Source organism: Seriola lalandi, unplaced genomic scaffold (genome assembly GCF_002814215.2).
Source record: "Seriola lalandi dorsalis isolate HSWRI2012SDOR001 ecotype SW California unplaced genomic scaffold, Sedor1 jcf7180002054630, whole genome shotgun sequence".
Taxonomy (NCBI): domain Eukaryota; kingdom Metazoa; phylum Chordata; class Actinopteri; order Carangiformes; family Carangidae; genus Seriola; species Seriola lalandi.
In genome coordinates this window covers 1,396,561-1,418,884 of record NW_019525183.1, presented here as the reverse complement: position 1 = coordinate 1,418,884, position 22,324 = coordinate 1,396,561, and the positions used below count along the sequence as shown (strand labels likewise).

At 40.9% G+C, this 22,324-nt stretch overlaps 3 protein-coding genes across 5 annotated transcripts; 2 read left to right on the top strand and 1 right to left on the bottom strand.

Moving 5' to 3' along the window:
* The first annotated feature begins 148 nt into the window (after positions 1 to 148).
* On the top strand, positions 149 to 4,892 carry LOC111665272 (stomatin-like protein 2, mitochondrial). The gene is made up of 10 exons (XM_023420208.2): positions 149 to 328; positions 1,195 to 1,347; positions 1,482 to 1,581; positions 1,712 to 1,770; positions 2,216 to 2,317; positions 2,415 to 2,549; positions 2,870 to 3,014; positions 3,340 to 3,419; positions 3,549 to 3,677; positions 3,801 to 4,892. Exons 1-10 carry the CDS (start codon positions 287 to 289, stop codon positions 3,912 to 3,914), a joined length of 1,059 nt encoding a protein of 352 aa, XP_023275976.1. The 5' UTR covers positions 149 to 286; the 3' UTR covers positions 3,915 to 4,892.
* A 1,309-nt stretch (positions 4,893 to 6,201) lies between these two features.
* Positions 6,202 to 22,314, bottom strand: LOC147818338 (uncharacterized). Of its 3 annotated transcripts, XR_015438084.1 has the most exons (6): positions 21,900 to 22,314; positions 21,484 to 21,563; positions 17,592 to 17,755; positions 17,357 to 17,466; positions 13,901 to 14,058; positions 6,202 to 6,233 (listed from the first exon to the last, which is right to left on the bottom strand). XR_015438084.1 is itself a non-coding variant. In XM_087177721.1 (5 exons), the coding sequence occupies exons 2-5, from the start codon at positions 21,518 to 21,520 to the stop codon at positions 16,352 to 16,354; spliced, it is 336 nt and encodes a 111-aa protein (XP_087033847.1). In that variant the 5' UTR covers positions 21,521 to 21,563; positions 21,900 to 22,314; the 3' UTR covers positions 16,282 to 16,351. The 3 variants fall into 3 exon arrangements, 2 of the variants coding, with proteins under 2 accessions (XP_087033847.1, XP_087033848.1); XM_087177721.1 differs by lacking the exons at positions 6,202 to 6,233; positions 13,901 to 14,058 and adding an exon at positions 16,282 to 16,376; XM_087177722.1 differs by lacking the exons at positions 6,202 to 6,233; positions 13,901 to 14,058 and adding an exon at positions 16,282 to 16,376 and having other exon boundaries at positions 21,484 to 21,559.
* Positions 7,225 to 21,072, top strand: LOC111665367 (vascular endothelial growth factor C-like). Its single transcript, XM_023420357.2, has 8 exons — positions 7,225 to 8,329; positions 12,345 to 12,597; positions 13,204 to 13,394; positions 13,930 to 14,060; positions 14,178 to 14,281; positions 15,568 to 15,702; positions 16,169 to 16,370; positions 19,411 to 21,072. The coding sequence occupies exons 1-8, from the start codon at positions 8,228 to 8,230 to the stop codon at positions 19,520 to 19,522; spliced, it is 1,230 nt and encodes a 409-aa protein (XP_023276125.1). The 5' UTR covers positions 7,225 to 8,227; the 3' UTR covers positions 19,523 to 21,072.
* Positions 22,315 to 22,324: the final 10 nt, after the last annotated feature.

The following is a 22,324-nucleotide window of genomic DNA, read 5'->3' as shown; positions in this document are numbered from 1 at the left end:
TAACATATAGCCGGATTATTGAATTTAATGTTCACAATACACTCGCTATTATTTGACTCTCACAGATCTCAGACACAAACATTTTGAATGGCGCACTCAGCTGCAGTGTCATCATCCGAAGCGTTAGGGGGCGGTGTTGCATTATAACATTTGATGGTTACACCCGTTGAAAACCAAAAGACAGTAAACCATCTGCCTAGGAGTTATGACATGACCCTGAACTACTTTTTTCTGACAAAATAAAACCCATCAGTATTTATAACATTAAACTACTTTTATCTAAAACATGTTACGGACACTGTGTCGAGCCGGTTGCGCCGTATTAAAGGTAAAGAGTCTGTTTATCAACTGCTAACTGTGCTAGCTTGCCTGCTAGTCTGCTAACTCTAGCCGGTAACGTAATTTTATGAGCCAATTTAAAAAAAAAAAAATAAATAAATAAATAAAAACGTCAGGTAACACCTGTAAAATACCTAACACCTATGTGTGCATATACACGAGTAGAACAAAACGTAACCAGTCAAGTTACCCGCGTGCAACAGAAGCTAGCTAACATGAGCTAGTCATATCAGACTGTCCATCTTTTAGGCTAAAGGTTGTAATGCATGCTCTGCCCACGCAATCGACACGATACAAGTGGGAACAGGTGTGATTTACAGGTGTTGCTTAGTGGTCGATTATGAGTACGTATTTGTGTATGTAAATTTCACCACTAATTACAAAGTCTTCGTGACGAATCAAATAAAAGAAGGGCTATGCATTTGCGTCGTCTTACTAATTCAATTAATATTCATTAAATAAGTGGATTATAATTATTGATGCATTTATTTGTACATCACTTTAATGTTGCAGCTGGTAAAGGTGGACTAATTGTAATCTCTTATTATACTGTTGGGGGTAAACAAAAGTTTGATCTAAACCCATAACAATGGGTCATAATTTATTGATTATATTTTATATCATTATTCTGGATCCGCAAATAACCAGTAACTAAAGTTATTAAATAAATGCAGGGCAGTAAGAAGTACAATATTTCCTTCTGAAATATAGTTAAGTAGAAATATAAATTAAGAAGAAAATGGAAATGCACGCATCTCATAATTGTCCTCGGACACTACTGACAATTGCCAAAAATCATATAAGAAATTACATCTGATTATTTGTAACCAACATACTTATTTCCTGTCACTGCAGAACTCCCAGTGCACTGTGCCCAGGTTATGGGTGACCCCAGGGCAGCAGCGATGGGCCTCCCATTTACCCATGAACACTGTGGTTCTGTTCGTGCCACAGCAGGAGGCCTGGGTGATCGAGAGGATGGGTCGCTTTCACCGGATCTTGGAGCCGGTAATTTTTTTCAACCAGGGGTTCCACAAGCCTGTGTATTAGGAAGCTAGTCTCTCTCTCTCTCTCTCTCTGTTTAAACTATCTAGGTAAAAATCTAGACATTTTGAGCACTGACACTTCGTCCTTTCTTACAGGGACTGAACTTTCTCATCCCCATACTCGACCGAATTCGTTATGTGCAAAGCCTTAAAGAGATTGTTATTGACATCCCGGAACAGTCCGCTATATCCTTAGGTAAGATATTTTTCTATTGCATTTTGGGAAAGAGTCATAGCAACTACGGACATCAACATTTATGTTTATTATTGGTTTAATTACCCACCTTCAAGGTGCATTAACTGATATTTTCTTGTTCTTCACACAGATAATGTGACGCTGCAAATTGATGGCGTTCTCTATTTGAGAATCTTAGACCCTTTTAAGGTACAGTACGCTGGTAAGAGTACTAAAGTACTAACATGTCATTTGGCCTTCATTCTGGTCAATTAGGAAATACAGGACACAGTGAGCCATGCATCTTAAGCTCCCACCTCAGAGTCGGAGCGATAACTCACTCACAGTACTTTATCTAACTTACCGTTATATTTGACACAAAGCATTTGTTTAGATAAACTGCGAGTCTATAAAATTTCTGTTCGGACCCGTACACATAATTCATTTAAACTGCTGTCAGTTTGTAGATAAATTGAAGTGACAGATATTAATTGATGTTCAAGGCTCAAAATGTTCCATGTGTCCAAAAACTCTTTTATATCAATACTGCTTTGTAGTAATAAAGGCGTACTGTTTTTTATCCAGCAGGTTGCGCCAGTTAGTTTGATTATTCATGAAATCACCTCATGGAGACTGATCGGTTGTGTGTTTCCAGGCTAGTTACGGTGTAGAGGATCCAGAATATGCTGTCACTCAGCTTGCGCAAACCACAATGCGTTCTGAACTGGGCAAACTCACACTGGATAAAGTGTTCAGGGTAAGAAACTTCGGCCCTGCTTGGTGTGTTTTTCATTGCAGCTGGGCAGTGATAAGTATCTCATACCTGCTCTCTTGGGTCCTCTCTGGTTTTCAAGGAAAGGGAATCTCTTAATTCCAACATTGTCCACTCCATCAACCAGGCGTCGGACGAGTGGGGAATCCGCTGCCTGCGTTATGAAATCAAAGATATACAAGTTCCACCTCGCGTTAAAGAATCAATGCAGATGCAGGTAAGACACACACATAACTGTGACTCTCAAAACCAAGACTAAATAGATTACTATTTAGAAGCAAGATTTCAATCAGAATACAAGTCATGAATATGCTAATTAGCGTATTATGTCTCCCAGCAACATCAAAACAACTTTTCAAGCGGTCCTTAGTTACTTTCCGTTGACATTAGTTTCTGTCTCACTTTCTGTTTTCAAGACGATCAAAGTCGGTTACTACACATGAGAATTCCCAGAGGTTATGGAAATCGTCGCACCCAGCCACTGGGTGATTTTAGGATTATCTTGTTTCCCTTCCTTGTCCTTTGTTTCCTGTGTAGGTGGAGGCTGAGCGTAGGAAGAGAGCCACAGTGTTGAAGTCTGAGGGGACACGGGAAGCGGCCATCAACGTCGCAGAGGGTTGCAAGCAATCCCAAATCCTGGCTTCAGAGGGAGAGAAGGCAGAGCAGATCAACAAAGCAGCTGGTTGGTGCATTTTACTTTTGACTTAAAGAAACAACTATTTAACTGGGAATTTTCCATAAAGGAATCATGTGAGCACGTGTGTAATTCAAGGTCTTGTTAACTTAGGCCCTCATTACTCTAAATCCACAAAGCATTTAATTATGTGCCTGCAGACTGTGTTACAACACTACACGAGCGCCTCATGACCCAGACAAATCAGACATGGTTACTGACAACTTTAGAGCACATTGAGTAGAAGTGAATCAAGGGGAATGTTGAAAAAAGAGGTTTAAAGCCTCTTATATAATATCATTTGTTGTTAATTCACATGTTGTGTTGTCTCTAGGTGAGGCCCAAGCTATCTTAGCCAAAGCAGAAGCCAAATCCAAGGCCCTTCGTCTGTTGTCAGCGGCTCTGGCTGAACAGGTATAACGTAGATTTTAATGCTTCCTTTGTCATCAAAGGATTAAAAGTGATTATGAGCTCTCGTGTTGTTTGGAAACGCGTTCTTCTCAGTGTTCACAGTAACCAGAGTTTTCACTGTGTTCTCGACAGAACGGAAATGCCGCGGCCTCACTGAGTGTCGCCGAACAGTACGTCTGCGCGTTCTCCGACCTCGCCAAAGTGTCCAACACTGTGCTCCTGCCCTCCGACACCGGTGACGTGAGCGGAATGGTCACGCAGGTGTGCTGTTTCCTACCTGCTAATAAGCTTTCAGACTTACTTTAAAGAGGAGTTTGTTCACATAATTCTTCACAAAGTATCCCTGTCTCCACTAATGCTATATGTTTGTTCTTTTGCCCTCAGGCCATGACTATTTACAGCACGTTATCCAAGCCGACGTTAAAAGTTCAAAGCGTAAAGACCGAGACGGACGAACCCAGCGAAGAGCCTCCGGTCCGGGCCACATCGGCGCAGTAACAGGGGACACCGTGACCGCACTAAACTGTAGTAGACACAAAAAGGAGGAAGCCGTTTTCCACAATTATGAAGCGCGATGGCTCGGCTGTGTGAGTTCTACGAGTGTCTGGTGTAAAGGGCGCTCTATCTACTTCAGGGCACAGGATGTCAAGACTGAAAAACAGCACTTGATAAACAGAGACGATGCCGAGCAAGGACAGCTGGGGAAAAAGAGAGACACTGAACCGTAAATCATGTGACCTTTGTTGGTCGGGTGTTGTACCTGATCTAATTTCACTATGCTGTGAATAGTATCTGTGATAAGGACGCATACTCTGCCAGTATGTTGTATGTATGTTGTGTTAATGGTGCACAGACAAAAACAAAAGAAACGGCAGCTTCTTAATTACCTCATCACTGCTGAATAGACATAGAGTGGCTGTGAGATTATATGCAGATGTGACTGAACATTTTAGTCCTCAGTTAAGCTTCTAACATGACTCATTTCTGTGTTGTCACTCAGCCTGATTTCCTATGATTGGAAGATCATTTATTATTTCAAATGCAGTTTTTTTTTTTATTTATTTGCATTTTCTATATTATTTATATCTCAAGAGATTAAATGGCTTTTGGATTTAGTTCAAAACTTAAAAAAAGCCTTAAGAAGATATATTGAATATATTTTTTGGAGATGTTGGGGTGGTGTGTCAGCATTAAGAAAAAAGACAGAAATAAAAGTGTCTATTGTACATGTCAAGGTTTGTCTCTGTGCTTCAGAGAACAGTGATATTGCAACAGTATGGTTTCTCCAATTAAGAAACTGAAATCAGTTTCTTCATTTATTTAACATTACAGATTTTCATGGAACCTAGAGCTCAGGAAGGAGCTCTCACTATCCACTTAAGCGTTGCAGGTTGGAGTTGGTGGGTTGTTCAAATCGAGATCATAGTTACCGTAAATGCACTGATGTAATTAGTTATAATAAAAAGTGCAACTGTATAGTTTCCCTATCTTGAGAAATTCCAAGCATAGCAATTTTGTACAACTCACGTGATGATTTAACAGAAACCTTTCTATTATTTGGTTACTCTGCTGTGTAAAGCCTGATACGGGTGTTTATAATGTCAACTGTGATTCAGCCGTTAACCTCAAATATTTCAACTGCATGACACCCGCCGGTTTCAGGTAGATAAGTGTCATTTTTGAGCTGGTTCACAAAGTTCATCCGTCGCAGACAGGCACGGCAGTTATTTCACAAACAAAACAGTGATTCTTGTGACGGAAAAGTATTTGCGCTAGTCTTTGATTTTGAATTGAATTACATCGGCTGTAGTGTCAGAGCTTGGGAAAATGGTATTTGATAGTTGAACATTGTACAACGCTTCTAAAGATAGATTTAAATAAAAAAAAAAAAATCATAGTACAATGGTACTTGATGTGGTGAGGCACTTTAAGCTTTTGTGTTTTTCAAGCAAAAACTGCTATTAAAAACACAAAATCAAACGTTTTCTAAGACGTGCTTTATAACTTTAGTAGTAGTAGTAGTAGTAGTAGTTCAAATTTGGTAGAAAGACAGAAAGAACACCATGCTGTAGGGTTTATACCGAGGACCACCCAGACAATGCCAAATTATTAACGAAATAGGAAAGAAAAAGTGCTTTTCTTCTTCACAAAATTATAACTTTTTTATTTTTATGAAATTTTTGTTTCTGATTTGACGTCACTTTTGCGTAGGTCTCAGCTGTCTTTGGTTTGCTTTCAGCCTCTGGGGAGGTATTGTGGTCAATAAATACTTCATCAGAGAGGTTTAATCCAGTGTAAATGCCAGTTAATGCCAGTTCTTTTTCAAGCAGCAGGTGATTGTGTTTGTTTGCGCACTTTTTAAAACAGAAATTTGACTTGAAAAGCATCAGCGAGACTTTTGGTCGGTTTTCTGGCAAAGAATTCTAGTGAACGGCGTAAAGCCTGGCATTACATACTAATAAACCTCCCTCTCTATCATCTCCAATTCTATGCTCTGAGCTCACATGATGAAATGGAGAAAGCAATGACTGGAATGTGGAATTCGGTTGCACGGATTTCAACACATAAAACATACTGCAAGCACACACTTGCTGCTGTGTGTGCGCGCGTGTGCGTCTTTAATCCCCGAAAAGGCTGGCAGTGACTGGCCCAAAAATCGGATGTTTTCTCATTCGAGCGTTTCCCAGACACACCTCTTCCTCCCGCCTCCCTGTCACTGCAGCCTCCTGTCTCTCCTTGTCTTTTCCCATCTGTCTGTCTGTCTGTCTGTGCGTCTTCTTCGGAATTTATTTTGCGGTTGTTGGTAACTGCTTTGCCCTGGGAGAGGAAAAAAAAATCATAATTAAGACAAAGATGTTGGCTCATTCTGCTGTTCACCTCTCCTTACCCCCCCTCCCCCTTTTTCATGACACACAGAGACACATACCCACAGCCTCGGGGCAGTATAGTTAAGGAGGTATGTAAAGTTTGTCTTTTTTAGGACCTTGAACTGACAAACCACAGGGAGAAAGACAGAGAGAACGGGCGAGGGGGGGAGGGAAAAAGAGAAAGATGGAGCTTGATGAAGTGTCAAGGAGTAAAAGCAGAAAAGGTGTTTGAAGCTGCAGGTGTGAGGCCAATTTTGTGGCTTTATTTCTGTGTCTTTCTCACTCACTCACACACACACACATACATACACATGCACGCACGCACACAGACAGACGAGTCTTGACATTGAAATAGTGCTTACTGAGGTGAATAGAAACCAGCAGGAATTGGGGGCAGCTGACGTAAAGCAGAAACAGCAGAGAAAGAGACAGAGAAGGTATTAGCAGCTCATAAAAAGGCACTTACGAGCTGCAGTTAGGAAACTCATACGTTCATTCACCATTGGCTGCTACTGAACACACACATTATAAAGAATCTCAATGGCAGCTGCTGCCAGTAAATGGAGTTACAAAGATGGAAAAGATAACAGACGAGTTAGAAAAGAAAGACTGATAAAGAATGTGGGAGGATAATGTGACTTTACAACAGACAGTTGAACCTATGTTTTTTTGTTTTTTTTTAAAGTTATAAAGACCACTAAAAATAAACACTCCAGTGAATTTAAATCTCTTAAAAAGAGGATGATGGCGCGTGCTAAGAGAATGTGTGTCAGTGCCAAGACGCTGCCTGCTTCTGCAGACGCTGTATAGCCTGCAATTTATGGTGGAAAAAAAAAACAAAAAACGAGTGTGCCAGAACAATCAGCTAAACGCAAGAATCCTCTCTCAGATCCTTCACTCCACCCACTAGGGACAATCCTTCCATTCTTGTATTTTTTTCTCATTCACTCCAGCAGGACATCTATGAGCAGGACGCACATTCCCTCTGTTTGGACAAGAACTTAATACCAAAAGCTTTTTTTTTTTTTTTAAACCTCCTGCTTTCCTTTTCTTTTTAAAGAAAAATCTCAATTTCAGAACAGGATTTGGAATAAGCTCCTCCACTTTTTTTCTCTCTCTTTGATCAGGCAGCTTGACAGAAAAGTTGTGACAGATTTAGAAAGCGGCAAAAAAGAAGAAGAAGAAAAAAAAAAGTCCGGAGAGAGACAGAGAGAGAGCTTTGCCCTGAAGGTTTCTGAGAGAGAAACAGGAGACAGATAAAGAGGCAGTGATAATCAGAGAGAAAGGGAGAGAGAGAGAGAGAGAGAGAGAGAGAGAAAGAGAGAGAGACAGAGGGAGGGAAGAGCACAGCCGCTGTGTGAAGAAAAGGGGAAATATAGATAAAGAAAGCGAGGAGGTGCACCAGTTTGAAGGGCAAGGAGAAGAGACTGAACAACCGGACAACCAAGGCTGGAGAGGAAAGGGGAGATAAATGGGAGAGTCAGCAAATACAAGGTAGAGATTGAGGGAAATTTCCGGTTCAAGGTCAAGACGAATAGTGACTTAAAGAACATTATATTAACAGCAAGAATGGACATGCAGCAAGAGAAGAGGAAAGACTTCCTCTGAAGAAAAAAGGAAAACGAAAAAGGAGCCGTGTTTGAAGCTGTGAAGAGGAGACCATTTCCTCATCATGATTTATTCAGCTGATTTCCCAAATTCATACAACCTGCGCCAGAAGAGCAACTTCGTCCCAGGATAGAATGAAGAGAGGAGCAAAGAGATACCTGCCGAGTCTGTGATACCCTCCTGCTCCTCCTTCTCCTCCTCTTCACCTCAGACTCCTCCACCTTCCTCTCCTCCTTCCTCTCTGTCACTTTACATCCAGATTTAAATTCACCAACTACTTCCTCCTCCTCTGTCCTGATATCTCCTCTCCTCTCCTCTCTTCTCCATCTCCTCACTATGTGGATGCCAGCTTTGCTCCTATGGATGCTTAATATCAGCAATTTGTGCTCAGGACAAGACTATACAGACTATTACCAAACTGGAAACATGGGCACCAAGGTGAGACATTTATCTACCATATTTATCTACCATCTATAAAAACGTGCTCTTAACTCTAGGGTTAACGATAACATATTGCACCATTTCTCATTGGCTTTTGACCAAACCACAAAGATGTTTCACTCATCTCTACAGTTCTTCAATTAGTGTCTGCATTTGATTACACAGGAGTGACAAATTAAAGGAAAAAGCTGAACACATGATTGAATGTAAATACTGAATGCATATGCTTCCATACAAGGAACAAGGGCTCACTGAATACTTAACTGAACACCAAATGAGGGGTTATCTTTGCTATCGAACCAAATTCCTAAAGTTCTCCCTTAGAATTCAATCAGATCTCTCTGTTCTTGTTAATTGCATAGATTGTCTTTTTCTAGTATAGAAAATGCTTTTCTTTTTTTAAAAAAAAGAAAAATATCTAGAGGCCATCAAAAGCATACTGTAACCTGGAGAAGTCCTGGTTTGCAGTAGAACTGAAGATATACAAGAGGGTATCATCAGCGTAAAAAGGCACATTACAATATTTAAAACGGGGAAAAGAAATTCTACTTAGGTACAGAGTAAACAGCAGGTGTTCTAGTGTTGATCCTTGTGGGACACCTTTATCATGTGGGGATTTCAAATCATCAGCAACAACAGCCCAAACCTCAAAACCAACAGAAAGTAAATTATTTAGTGAAATATTCTGATCAGCCTTGACAAGATCTACAAAGGGTGCAGCACAATGTTGCTTTTTATCAAATGAATTAACAATGTCATCTACAGCAGCAGTTTCAGCAGTTACTCTACTATGAGCAGGTCTAAAGCATGACTGCTGTGGAGGGAAGAGTTTCCTCCAGAAAGACATGTGGTTTTGAGTTGACCAGTGATCCCAGAGTTTAGACAAAGCCAGTTTAGATTTAGACTGATCGTTGTTTAGGCCACAAGTGTCCCAGCCTTTGTGTAATATGTTCATCTGATCATCTCTAAGATCCTTTATGTTGGTCTTTCCTTAAATTGTTTTTTTTGATAAACTTTTTAATAATGTACATTATCATTCAAAATGTGAACACAATTAACCGGCAGACTAGTAGAAGCTTTAATGCAATCAATCTGATTGTTCATTATGATCATTTAAAGTGAGTCTCATTCCAGACCCTCCTTGTAAAATCCTTATTAAACATTTCTTTTTCTAAATTACTTTCTTTAAAATAATTCCAACTGCTTCCTCCTGTATGTGATGTAATTTAATCACGACTATGAGGAAAAATTCTGTTAAACAGTGTCAGTATCAACTTTACTGTAAATGCTCTTTATGAGTCAGCCAGGAAACCATCAAGTATCAGATCTCAAGCTCTGTTGAAGTCTGACAAATGGTTAGTTCTGTGGAAGTGTCTGGCCCCAGATGTCTTTAATAGCAGTGAGACAAGGTACTCACTCTGCCATTTATTGTTTAGTTGGTGGTCAGTCTGCTACAAGGAATTAGTTTCCTTCCTAGATTTTAAGTAATGCTTAATCCTCTTGGAATGGAGTGAATGAATGACTTACAATCACATATTTTGACTGGCCAGTTATCAATTGTTTAAAAAAAGATACATTTAAAGAAAATAGTGTGTTTTGTATGCAACAATAGCTTTGGACATAAGATGCAGGAAGACAGACCGAGGGACAAATGCATGGGTGTGTGCATATACATGCCTGAGTGCCAGCAGTATCTAATGACGGACACACCCCAGTGCACTGGACAAATGACTGGCCTGTCATGACCTCATAGTCCCACAGCGATGACCTCATGTCATGTGACCACTTAACAACACAAAGGAGAACGAGGGGAACCGAAAGAAAAAGAGGAAATCTGGGAAGACTTTGAAAGAAAGAGAGAGAAGATTCCATCCTCCAGTGTGTAATTACAATTCTGCATTAATATTATGTGGAGATTCCCCAATTTAGCGCTGTGATATTGCTTATTGCTAGATATCTGCTTGAAAAACTAATACCAGTAATGGTTTAATTTTAAGCCACATGCTTCAATAAGAGGGAGAACCCTTCTAATGACAAACAGTCAATTGTAAGTGTGAAGCTGTGACTTGAATCATAACTGATGAAAAACCAATAATCAGTACTTTTCATTTCCCACTAAGAAACCACAAAGACGTCAACCGTGTATTCACAGTTTTGCTGAAACAGATCAACAGTATGTTTAGAAACGCATTCAGCTGATTTTTAACCAGAAAGGGTTACATCACCTGAAAGCCAAAAAGAAAGATCAGGATAATGAAAAATGTCTCCAACGTGCCAATATTTTTTAACCAGCTCTTAGGGATGGCAAAGTCGGCTGGTCAAGCGCTTTGGTCCAGACTTAACTATCTCAACGGATCTTAGAGGGATCGTCATTAAATGGTGTACAATCATTCAGTGTTGACTTTACTGATCCCCTGACTTTTCCTCTGGCACCACCGTGAGGTTGACTTTTGTGGTTTTAGGTCATTTATGTCAACAACTACTGGATGGATCCCCATGAAATTTGCTTCAGACATTCATGTCCACCTCAGCCTCAGCTGCACTTAGTCTTTAGTGCTAATTATCACACGTTAACATGTTAAACAAAAAGAATTTCTTGTTTGATGTCTCAGGCGAGCGTAAGAAAACGACAGCTGTGAGACACAAATAGAAAAGGGGAGGTCAGAAATGTCAGAAATATGTATGAGACAAATGAGTTGGATTGAAAGACGCAGGAAGGGAGGGGAGGCAGGGAGAGAGGTAGAGAGAAAGATAAACGGCGAGACTGATAACGCTACAGAAATCTGGTTTCTGTTAAGGTAATACCAGCTGTGCCAGTGTGTTCCTTCTCAGGCTGGGAAACTCAACAATCACTCACACTCCCCGGAGGAAGAATTAATGTGTGACACTCAAAGTCTCAGCTGACATTTAGTCCCCCACACATGATACAGCAACCTCGATTAGCTTTTCTGTTACACAATTAACCTTTTATCTATAATCTACTGTATCTGCGAGTAGTACAACAGAGTCATCCATCAGGACAGCAGAAAAATCGTTATGGGGATGACTCACCGCAGGAATGGTTTATGGAGCGATAACCTTTTCCTCCTCATAAAGCCCTCACCACACAATAATCATAATAATGTGGGTTTCGGCTGAGCTGACAATCGCAAGTGTGTTTGGTCCGTTTAAGCAGGCCATGGGATTCATTTAAGGATTCCTGAGAAGCTCTTAAATTGGTAGCTCAAAGTTGGAAGTTCAACATAATTCAGATTCATTTATGCCAGAAAATGACAGTGGAAGCAACCTAAAGGATGTAGAAAATACAAATGTGTGAAAATTGAAGTCCATGAGTGAACCGGGTCAGATTACAGTGTCTTGCTCAGGGGCACTGCAGCAGCAGGGCAGGTATTTTCAAGTGTTATCACTTTGCCTTAGGTGAAGTTTTTTTAAGTGCACGGTTTAACTGCTTTAAAAGGCTCGACAATAAAGACAAAAAAAAAGGAGCGGAAAGAGAGACGGAGGCAGAAAGGAAACAAGCTTTGCAGCGTCCTTGTGTATTTGAATACAACAATAAGTGTGTGTAGGTGAGGAGAGGACACACGTACCCATAATAACTAACAGTAGCCAACAGCAACATGTCACAACACATTGGTAGCTGAGGTATTCACTGTTTATCCAACTCAAAGCAGCAAAGCTGGCGCTGTAAATTTTGCAGTGTCGAATAGGCTCTCCAAAAAGCAACAACTCAGAACAGATCACCCTCGATTCTAACCCTTCAAAAAAAGCAAAAAAAAGTGTTGTTTTTAAAAATATATATATTATATTTAACAGCCACAAATTGGACAAATGGGACAGAACATGGTGACTGATGTGCCAAATCCCACTTTTCATTGTCCCCCTAAGTTCTTTCCCCTCTTGGAGTTGTTATCTATGAATACAAAGCTTTGTCGCACCATATGAAAAGCTAAAATTGCGTTACAGCTCACAGGATTTTGTGTTATTAAAGTTACATTTGTTCGCTGTCTCCCAGGCTCCGGTGATGTCAGATGACCAGCCCAGTTTGGAGACAGTAACGAGTGTGGATCAGCTATTACAGCTTCTGTACCCTGAGTACAGTTTGCTTCAGCAGTGCCTGAGGAAGAAATCATGGCATGCCTCCTCTTCCTCCTCGTCCCCCTCTTTTTCCACCACCTCAGCGAGCCCTCCAGCCCACTCTAACGATGAGGATCTTTGGGGTCAGCCGAGGGAGGAGGCTCTTTACAAAATTGATGGGACTTTCGAAGGTAAAAATTGAGATGCTCTCCAAAAAACACAAAAATTCAGTTGCACGTAGTTGAATTTAGATGAAAAGCAGACAAATGGTGTCTGAAATAACACATTTGAATTCAGATATACGGAGCAAGGCTCACAATAATCAAGAATCTTTTAAAGTTTGAATTATTTCTTTGTTGTTTATACAGTACCAGATAACTGTCACACCTCCAAGATTTTTTTATTTGATTTTTTTTTTACTTTTAAAAGCTTTTCTCTTCATCTCTCTTCATTTCTCTGTCATCAACAGTATTTTAAAAAGCAAGAGCAAAGTGCCAAAATCCTTCAAAATCAGAGCAGTGGTGATATAACAAGAGAAATCATGTTTTTATGGAATGCCAGACAGATCTCATTGCACTGGAGACAGACAAAAGTGGGTGGTAAATGCAATAAATGGAAAAAAGAAGCCTCGCTGGAAAGAGGACTGGAAAATGAAAATTAGATTAATTCTATAATTTCCCCCAATTGCCCCCAAAAACCTCTAATAACAGGTAAATTAAGACTCTTATGCTCTCTTGTGTTCAGATTGAGAGTGTAAGGCAAACTAAATTCACTTTCTTAATCACATGTGTTTTCAGTCATCCTAGAGGAGATCCAGCGGACCTCATGCCAACCCAGAGAGGTGTTTGTTGAGGTCGCCAAAGAATACCCAGAATCCACCACTCAATTCTACCTCCCTCGCTGTGTGGCGCTGCATCGCTGCGGCGGGTGCTGCACCAGCGAGGCCTATTACTGCACAAACACAAGTCACTCGCTTGTAAACAAGACAGTAAGTGCTGGATTCTCTTTCCTTCTTCCTTGTTTTGTCCCCCCCCCCCCCCCCCCCCATGTCAGACACTTTTCAGCACTTAAATTAATTAACACTCTGCTCCATGACACGACTGTGTTGGTATTTTCTGCTCTTACACCTCAAACTGCCTCAGGAACGAGGACAGAAACCAATCTTCCAGGTTATGTAACAAGCTCATCTGTATCACATCCCGGCCCGCTGCAATGGGACACCCTTTGGCTGCAACTGGACATCAAGACCATACAACTCACACAGTCACGCACTGTTGCGCAGTCTTGCAACACTTACATCAACTTCTACAGCAGGAACACTCATAACCAGTATTATTGTTATGAAAGCAGCAGCAGCAGCAGAAGAAGAAGAAGAAAAAAACAAAGGACATAATGAAAGATAAACAACTAAGAATTGTTGTTTTCTTACACAGTGTACAGTTTTGTACACACACACATGCACACACACACACACACTAACATACAAACACACACCTCTAACCTTTTATCCCTCTTCCCACCAGTTGATGGAACTGTCCCCTCCCAGGATGGATCGCTCCGTCGTCATGGTAACCTTCGTCAACCACACTTCGTGCGAATGCCTCTCCAAGCGGCCGCTTCACTCCATCATCAGACGAGCCGCAACAGATCACCTGTGAGTGAGAGTGTAGAGTGATGCATGATTGCATTTACAAACATTTGTGAGTCAGTGTTCCTGTATGCGTTCATAATGTCTGTGTGTGTGTGTGTGTGTGTGTGTGTGTGTGTGTAGGTGTTCCCCTCTTGAAGTCCCCTGCGCCTCAGGGTCATTATGGGATCCGGTGAATTGTGTGTGTGTCCCAACAGATGCCCTAAACTACTCTGAGAGAGAGACAGGTAAAATTCTTCAATTTCTGCTTAACAAAATTAGTTAAGAGAGAAGAAAAGAAAATATTCTTCTGTTACACCAAATTCTGTTGATTTTTTTTCTTATTTTTGTTTGACATGTAAAACGCTGGACACTTTCAGCTCTTCATTTCAAGGGCCAAAACTCTGTCTCTACTGAGAGCGGCAAATCTCCAAGGCTGGCCCTGTTCTGAGTCCTGATCCAACACTTTAACTGATAAAAAACACTCACGAAATGCTACTGACAACTTTGGCAAATGAAAATTAATCAACAAATCAAAACAATAACTCACAAGTATTTACAGCAAATGCAGTGTTACATCCTCAACAAAGGGTGGAGACCAAGATGTCAAACAAATAATATACAAGCTTTAAATGGAGCATTATGTTCCATCACAAAAAACAGGATTTACCTCATGTCTTATGGTTAAAATCCTGCCATCAGGCCATATTAGATAGTGTGATGAACGCAGCAGGTTCAGGGTGGGTCATGTGGCACATGGAAAACAAACACAACACCAGGTAATTTCACTGAAGTGAAAAGCACAGTGTGTCACCCCCACGCCCCCTCGCAGTGTGGAGTAATACTTCAAACATGTTGAGAACCGATTGTAGCGGCCAGAAACATCATCAGTGGCGGGAATCTTGTTGGAAAAAAAATGTTGCTTTTATTTCTCTTAGTGTATTTTGTTTCCCTGTTGTCTTGTAACAACTGAACAGAAATGAAAACCTCAGACCTTAAAAGCCAGTGGGGCGGGTTTTTGTGTTGTGAGTCAGTGAGACGGACATTTTTTCAAAATCTCCACCACCACAGCCAAATGATGATGATGATGATGAATATGATGATGATGATGATGCCTTGGCGGAAAATGAAATGATATGAAACTAATTCCGCTTAAGGGAATGTTTATTCAACTGTAACATCAGAAGCCAAAGTGTCTTTGTGGCATTTTACTTGTACAATCATGTAGTGAACCACAGTGCCGACCATCCCAACCTACTTTTTATTCATATAATAGACTGAAAATAGATGCAGATGGGAAAGAGTCTGAATGATTAGACATATAAACTCATTTTGGGTATACAGTATATATGATCATTTCGAACAGGCCCCACAGGAGCTTTGACCACTGACGCTGTAGCCGCTTGCCCTACTGGCATGCATGAACTTAGACTAAGCGTCTACAGCCATGCAGCGCTAGTATGGCTAAAAAGACAAAATGAAGCCGGAACATAACAAAATAACATTGTTTACTTGCTTTCCATGTGGCTTCCAGACTCGCTGGACTCAGCACTGCTCGCTCTCTGCGGGCCCAACAGGGTCCTGCAGGAGTCCACCTGCGAGTGCGTCTGTCGAAACGGACTCACCGAGGACAGCTGCGATCCAGGCTGGAAACTGGACCACAACACATGTAAGGAGGGTTTCAGTTATTGAAAATGAATGAAAATATATTGTTGTTTAAAGCAGAATTAAAGGCTTAAGAGTCTGCACCACTGCCTTGGACCAGCTGGAGAGAGAGTCTTAGCATTGTACGTCTATTATATGAAAGGCATTAGGTGCTTTTCCTGAAAATGGATGCCAAGGTGCTCCTCAAAAACACCAATTTTCTGAAGCTACCTCTTGGTTTCATAAAGACCAGTTTACTGTAAATACACCGCATTTATGAGAAAGGGGCCATCAGTCTTAAAGCAGCTGAGTAAGATCAAGACAGATAAACAGACAGTGTTGGGAAGTTTATGCAAACTATGGAACAAGTAAAGACATGATCACCAAAAATTTTGCCCAACAGCGCTGACAGAGGCGCGCAATGCAAAAGCTGATACAGTTTTGGCTTTAATTCATAAAATTGCCTTTATGTTTTTCGGCTCCTCTCGCAGGTGAATGCCAGTGTGAAGGCCAAGGTGAGGGGAAGTGGTGCCCTGCGGGCCAGCGGTGGGACGACGACCTGTGCGGCTGTGTGTGTGCTGCGGACTGTCCCGGGAACCAGCCCCTGAACCCCGACACCTGCCTGTGTCAGTGCAGGGAGAGTCCACACTCGTGTCTGCGGCAGGGCAAGAGGTTCAACCCCAACACCTGCAGGTAGGCCTACAAAGAAGGTTTCAAGCGTCACTGAATTTCTAAACTCTGCACTCTGACCTCCCTGTGGAGAGGGACAAGCGGAGAGAAAATGTCTCCTTTGGGGGATGAAATTATCCCAAGTATCCACACTCTGGCTCTCTGCCAACTAGACCCTTAACTTTAAGAACACCCCCACCCCACCCCCCGCTCTGAGCCAAAAAAGCCAATAAGCAATAATAAACATTTTTTTGGTTTAAAACACGACTATCTTGCTTCAGTATGAGGAAAAACATTAATCAGGTTCCTTATTATTATAGCAGCTTAAATTTGATTATGTCAAAGATGGCATTTCCTCTCTGATGGCATCAAATTATTAAGCAATCAGTCCTGTTGCTGTTTCTATGTGACCGAGCACAGCCACCTCAGCTTTTCTGCACACTGCACATAAACTGGCTGACAACAGTGTCTTTATGAAGTCAATATAGTTCTCAGGAACAGTATCCAAGTCTGGTTTCCAAGCCAGCGTCAAAACAGTTCATTGGAGTTATTGGTTCCTCTTTTCCTTATTACACAGTTGCATAAAATTCAACTCTACAGCTTGACGTAAACACACAGTTGCACAATTTTTCCAGCTGTCCTATACTGGTCAATGAACTGCATGCTTGCACTTAAATGCATGAAGGTATTCGCTACAATATGTGGCCAGCTGAGAGGCCAGAACACACTCAAGCTCCTTATTAAGAGTTTTATGGGGGCATAAAATATGTTAGGGGCAACTGAGAGGAAGTAGGTGATGTAACATGGTCTCCGGGGCCAAAATCTCTTGGACAGTGATGGCTGTGATCGGTACACAGCGTCTTTAAACATACCACTTGGCTATGAAGACAGAGCAGCACAGCCAACTCTCCACTGGGCTGCTAAAGGTTAAAGGAGATTTGTGATGCACCTCTGAATCTCTACAGCTCAAAAACTATGAGAAATGTCTGTGTCTGTTCATCATGAGTTACCTGAACCAGTGGCTTGCACTGGGAGAGCTGGTCCTTTGCGCTGTGTTTAAGGTACTAGCTCGGCCTGGTTGGTCCTTGGGGTGCCATCGCAAGTCTTCACCCTGGGAGCTCTGCAAGAGGAAGAGGAAAAGATTGAGAGCCAGAGCTTTGAGAGAAAGGCAGTTAGAGGGGGAGAAAGCGAGCGAAATCTCAATGGACATGTCAAACATTCCAAACTCGAAAAAGAAAAACTCACTTTCTCCATTTGATTTCGTTCACATGTTTCCATAAGGCCTTTTATGGACACAGGGCGTCCTAAACATTCGATCATGGTCTCAGCTGCGTGTGCATGGTTTGCATGTGTGTTGCGGTTCCCACAGCCAGCATGCAAGAGATCAACCTTCCTCTGAACCCAGGGGCCTGCGGAGAGACACACAGAGAGGCTGGGTGAACTTGATGACAGTGAGCAGAGCAGCCGTGAGACAGGCGGGCAGACTCAGAGACAGATGGAGTGGCAGGGTACAAAGACAAACACATAAGCAGACGCGAGCTGACTGATTTCTAATCATGGCTTTACACGTGTGGGAAAGTTCACAGAGATACACACAAGTGACCTTTGATGGCAGAGTTTCTAAACTTTCTCAGCTTAAGAGGGCTGAAATAAATAGCTCTTTACTCAAACTGAATGAGTTAGAGTTCCTTGGTTGTGAAGTTGCAGCCCTTGGTTTGTCACAGTTCTGTTGTCCATGTAACTGTTGGGGGTTTATTGCTGAATAAAACTAATTAAAATTCAAATACTTCACTTTTTAAAATTCCATATTCAGTTGTCTTCATATTTAGTCTAGTTCTAAAGGAAGTGTTTACTAAGAGTAGATACACACATCTATAAATTGCACTACACAAACTAGTGTTTAGAAGAGATTAGCTGTTACTAAAGCAGGCCAAATATTTACACCCAATAATCTAGCTAATCTATGAGAGAGTAGTAGGAAGAAAAAAATAAAACACTTCATGAAATACTATTTAATAATTATGTAAATTGATGCATTACATTTTACAGAAATAACTCAACTTACCTCAGTTTATAAAACATTGTGCCAAAAATGTCAAATGGCCAAAGTGACGCCAGCTACATTAGCATGATATATTCATAGCTACTAAATATACCCGTACTGTCAGCCCTATACAGCCCATGTTTCTGAGATAGTCAGTCCAGACATTAAATAAATGCATCACCTGAAAGCATTTGAGGTTTTTTCTGTACTGCTTTCTGCCTTTGCATGGCAGAACACTAACCGCAAGATTTCTCTATTTACAAACAAAACAAAGTAATACATGCAATATATCATGCAGGTTGGTTTTTAATGTCTAAAGTCTTTACTACCTAAGATACTTCTTAAGTTTTAATACTGCAAACCAGTTTAGTCAATTTCTAGCTAGGTTACTAATAATTTCGGGACGGACTTTACACACAATCTTACACGGATGTGCGAGAAGCTGGTACAAACAGCACTTTGATACAGACAGGGCAGTGCAGGCCAATATAATTCCTTTCCATCATTCTATTCATTGTTTTGTCTATTCTTTGGTTTGACTCAACATCTGGTCACAGGAGGTGGTGCACAGAAGACCATACACCTACTGTGACTTTGAAAAGGAGAGTTCCCAGAATTTGGCCTTATTCCTCCCCTCTCTGGAGAGATACTCCCTCTTTCTCCCACACACAGAATCTTTTGATGGGCGCACAAACAAAACTTGGATCAGCGTTTATCCAAAAGGGATGTGAAGATCTGAATTATCCATAGTATGCATGCCAAGAGAATATAATCTCCCCTGTGTCTTCTTTTTATTTCTCATCCGTTCCTCTCTCTTCCTCCCAACAACCTCACCCTTTTTTCCCCTCCACCATTCTCTCAAAAATCTTTCTTTTTATGTCTTTCTTTTCCACTCCCTCTCTTAATCATTTCCCCTTGCTCTTGCTAATTTTCTCCCTTTACTATCTTTATTCCACTTCTCTTCCCTCTTGCTTTTTCTGGCTTTCATGACATCTTCCTCCTTCTTCTCCCTCTGTCTAGTTGTTACAGGCTGCCTTGCAGAAAACCAAGACGTGTCTGCCCAGCCGGGTTTTACTACAGCCACCAAGTCTGCCAATGCATCCCCAACTACATGAGGCCTGAGTGGAATTAAGCGATCACAGACAGACAGTGGAGCAGAGCAGGACTGCAGACACCACCATATTTCCCCCGTTACCTGAGGCTTGAAACTTTTTGGCCTGAGAACAAAGGAGCAAGACGGTAGAAGTGCCGCTTCACAGGAGGGGCGGGAAGGTGCAACTACACATTGACATGTATTGGATTACAACAGACTACAAGTAGCAATTGGAGGAGTTCACTCTTGCAAAAAAAAAAGCTACAAAGGAGGATGGTAGTGCTTCGCAGTGAAACAAAAAGTCCAAAACAGCCAACCATCTGCAGTAAAACCAGAAAAAAGAAGATGAAACGAGGAGAGATATTTCACTCTCTGGGACACTGTCCGTCGATGCCCATCTGCTGGCCTTCTTCCCCTTTGCTAATAACACGATCTTCACTGGAAACAACCAATCACACCTGGAGACCGCCTGAAAGTGCAACAGCAAGAATGGGACGGATCAATCGGACCCTGAGCAAGCATTAATCTCTGCCGCAACGTGTTTGAACAAGAACATCAACCACCAACCTGCCGCTCACGAGTGTGCGAAATGGAAAGTGGAATAAGATAATGACAGACCAGACTCCGTGTTTCTTCCTAGATAAAATAAGCTGTAGGCAACTTCACGCTTTGGCAGCACTGAGTCGTGAGATATTTGAAAGGTTGAAGGATTTGTTTCGCAGAATTCATGGGCCTTTTAATCCCTCTGTTTAGTAGAGATGCAAATGACGGTCCATTCAAAGCACCAGAGACTATTTCCAACTCTAGATTTTAATGTCGGTGAACAGATGGTGTCCCTTGTGTCTATAACGACAGGGATGGAGTGAATCTCCATCTCCAGTTTTGAAGCTGAGTTTTGTGTTTTTACATAAAAGTCTTTGCTGGTCCAATTTCCCTCATTTTTTATGAGAGTAGAGGTTTAATGCCAGAGCCTGTTTGATTAAACACTTATTTAAACACTCCCAACAGTTATTATATCTTCCAGTTTCTACTTGTCTCGACAGCAGAGCTGCTCTGTGAAGATTTTCCTTCATACATGGTTGAATCCAGTCACAATGGATGTTAAGACTTGGATACAGTTGTAGATCTGATTTTAATTTAACTTTAGACATTCTATGTAAAATATTGTGTAAATATTTAAATCTTTTTCATATTTAAAACAGTGATATTTTGATGAGATGGAATCATGTAGTTGTAAAATACTGTATTTAATTCACTATCACAACTAAATATTGTTTTAAAAAGAAACTATTTACATGTCTTTGTACCCCAGTAATTTTAATTATTATGGAGAAATTGAATTATGTTTTTGTCCATTTTCCCTGCACTGCAAAAGTTGAATTTTAACACGTCATTTACACCCATTTGTTTCAAAAAATGATGATCTTCAAATCTCCACTAAATGTTAAGATGAAGATTTATTGCAGTGTAGAAATGATTGTACTGTTTGTGATATAAATATATGTGATAAATCTGAAATTCTTTTATCATGCTATGATTAAATATTTAAGGTAGCTTTGAAGTATTGATTAAAAACCTTGTCAGACTGATGTTTGTGTTTTGTTCACGTTGAGTTATAGCTACTGTATATTATAGTCACAATACTGAGAACCGAACACCCTTTAAATCACTTTATCATGTTAAGACAAAAAAAATATATATATATATATATCTTATACCAGACCAATTACGGCTTTAGCAGCAACACTCCTGAATATAGTGATTTAAACAATGGTTTATTTTATTGCCTGTGAATTCAACTTTTCATCTGTAGGAGGAACTAGATGACACGAGTTAATCATTTGCCGCTTCTCCTTTAAAAAACCAACTGCATGTAAATTCCCTGGTAACTTCATGAGAAAATGCCAACATTGTTCATGTTTCAAATGAAAACCCAGTGAAAAAGTATATCCACCCCTCAGCATGCACACACACCCACACACCCACACTCACACACACACCTGTGAGTGGAACTTGATTCTTCCTGTGGTCTCTCATTTCTTCTTATCCCTCCTCTTCAGCCGTCTCCCTTTCTCTCTGTCTACCACAATAAACAATATTGACTCAGATGGATAATAGTGATGACCTTTCTGCCTGGCCCCCATGACCGTCTGTCTGTTGTACTGCCTCATCGCTCGTCTGTCTGCATCAGCAGCTGATTACAGTGACTAATGGCTGAACAGTAATGACTTACATCAAACCCAGAAAGCCTCAGCTACCTATAACATATTTAATCCATGACTGTGCTAAATCAAGAAATTATATGACTGAGACTGACATCTCTCCTAACAAAGACAGACAGAAATAGGATTTATTTCATAGTATTATTACTACAGGCCATTCTCTAGGTATTGTGCTCATATTGCAGCAGAATTACCCTGAAATGTCCCTGAAGTTTCAAGTTGAGCCTGAGGGTAGAGTTGGTGGAAATCCAGGTCCTATGGGTGCAGCTGCGGGTTCAGCTCCTTTTTCAAATAAGAAAATGATTACATTTACAGTGCTGAAATTGCATTGATTGCATTCATTTGACAAGTATATTTCAGATTTCAAATGGGCTTCAAAAGGGCTGCTAGCACTGACATGTAAGGATTTATTTTTTCAAAATGGCCTCTTGACAACTGGCAGTGTTTAAGAAGACAATTTTCTATTCTGGATAAAAACATGGATTCTTTTATTGCTGCACTTGGCAGTAAGCTTCACGTGTTGGCTTGCAAACCTTTATATTGATAAGTTGACAGTGTGGCAAAGGTGAGGATTTATTGATCAGTCGCCTTGGGGTATAATTGAATTTTTTCTCTTCCT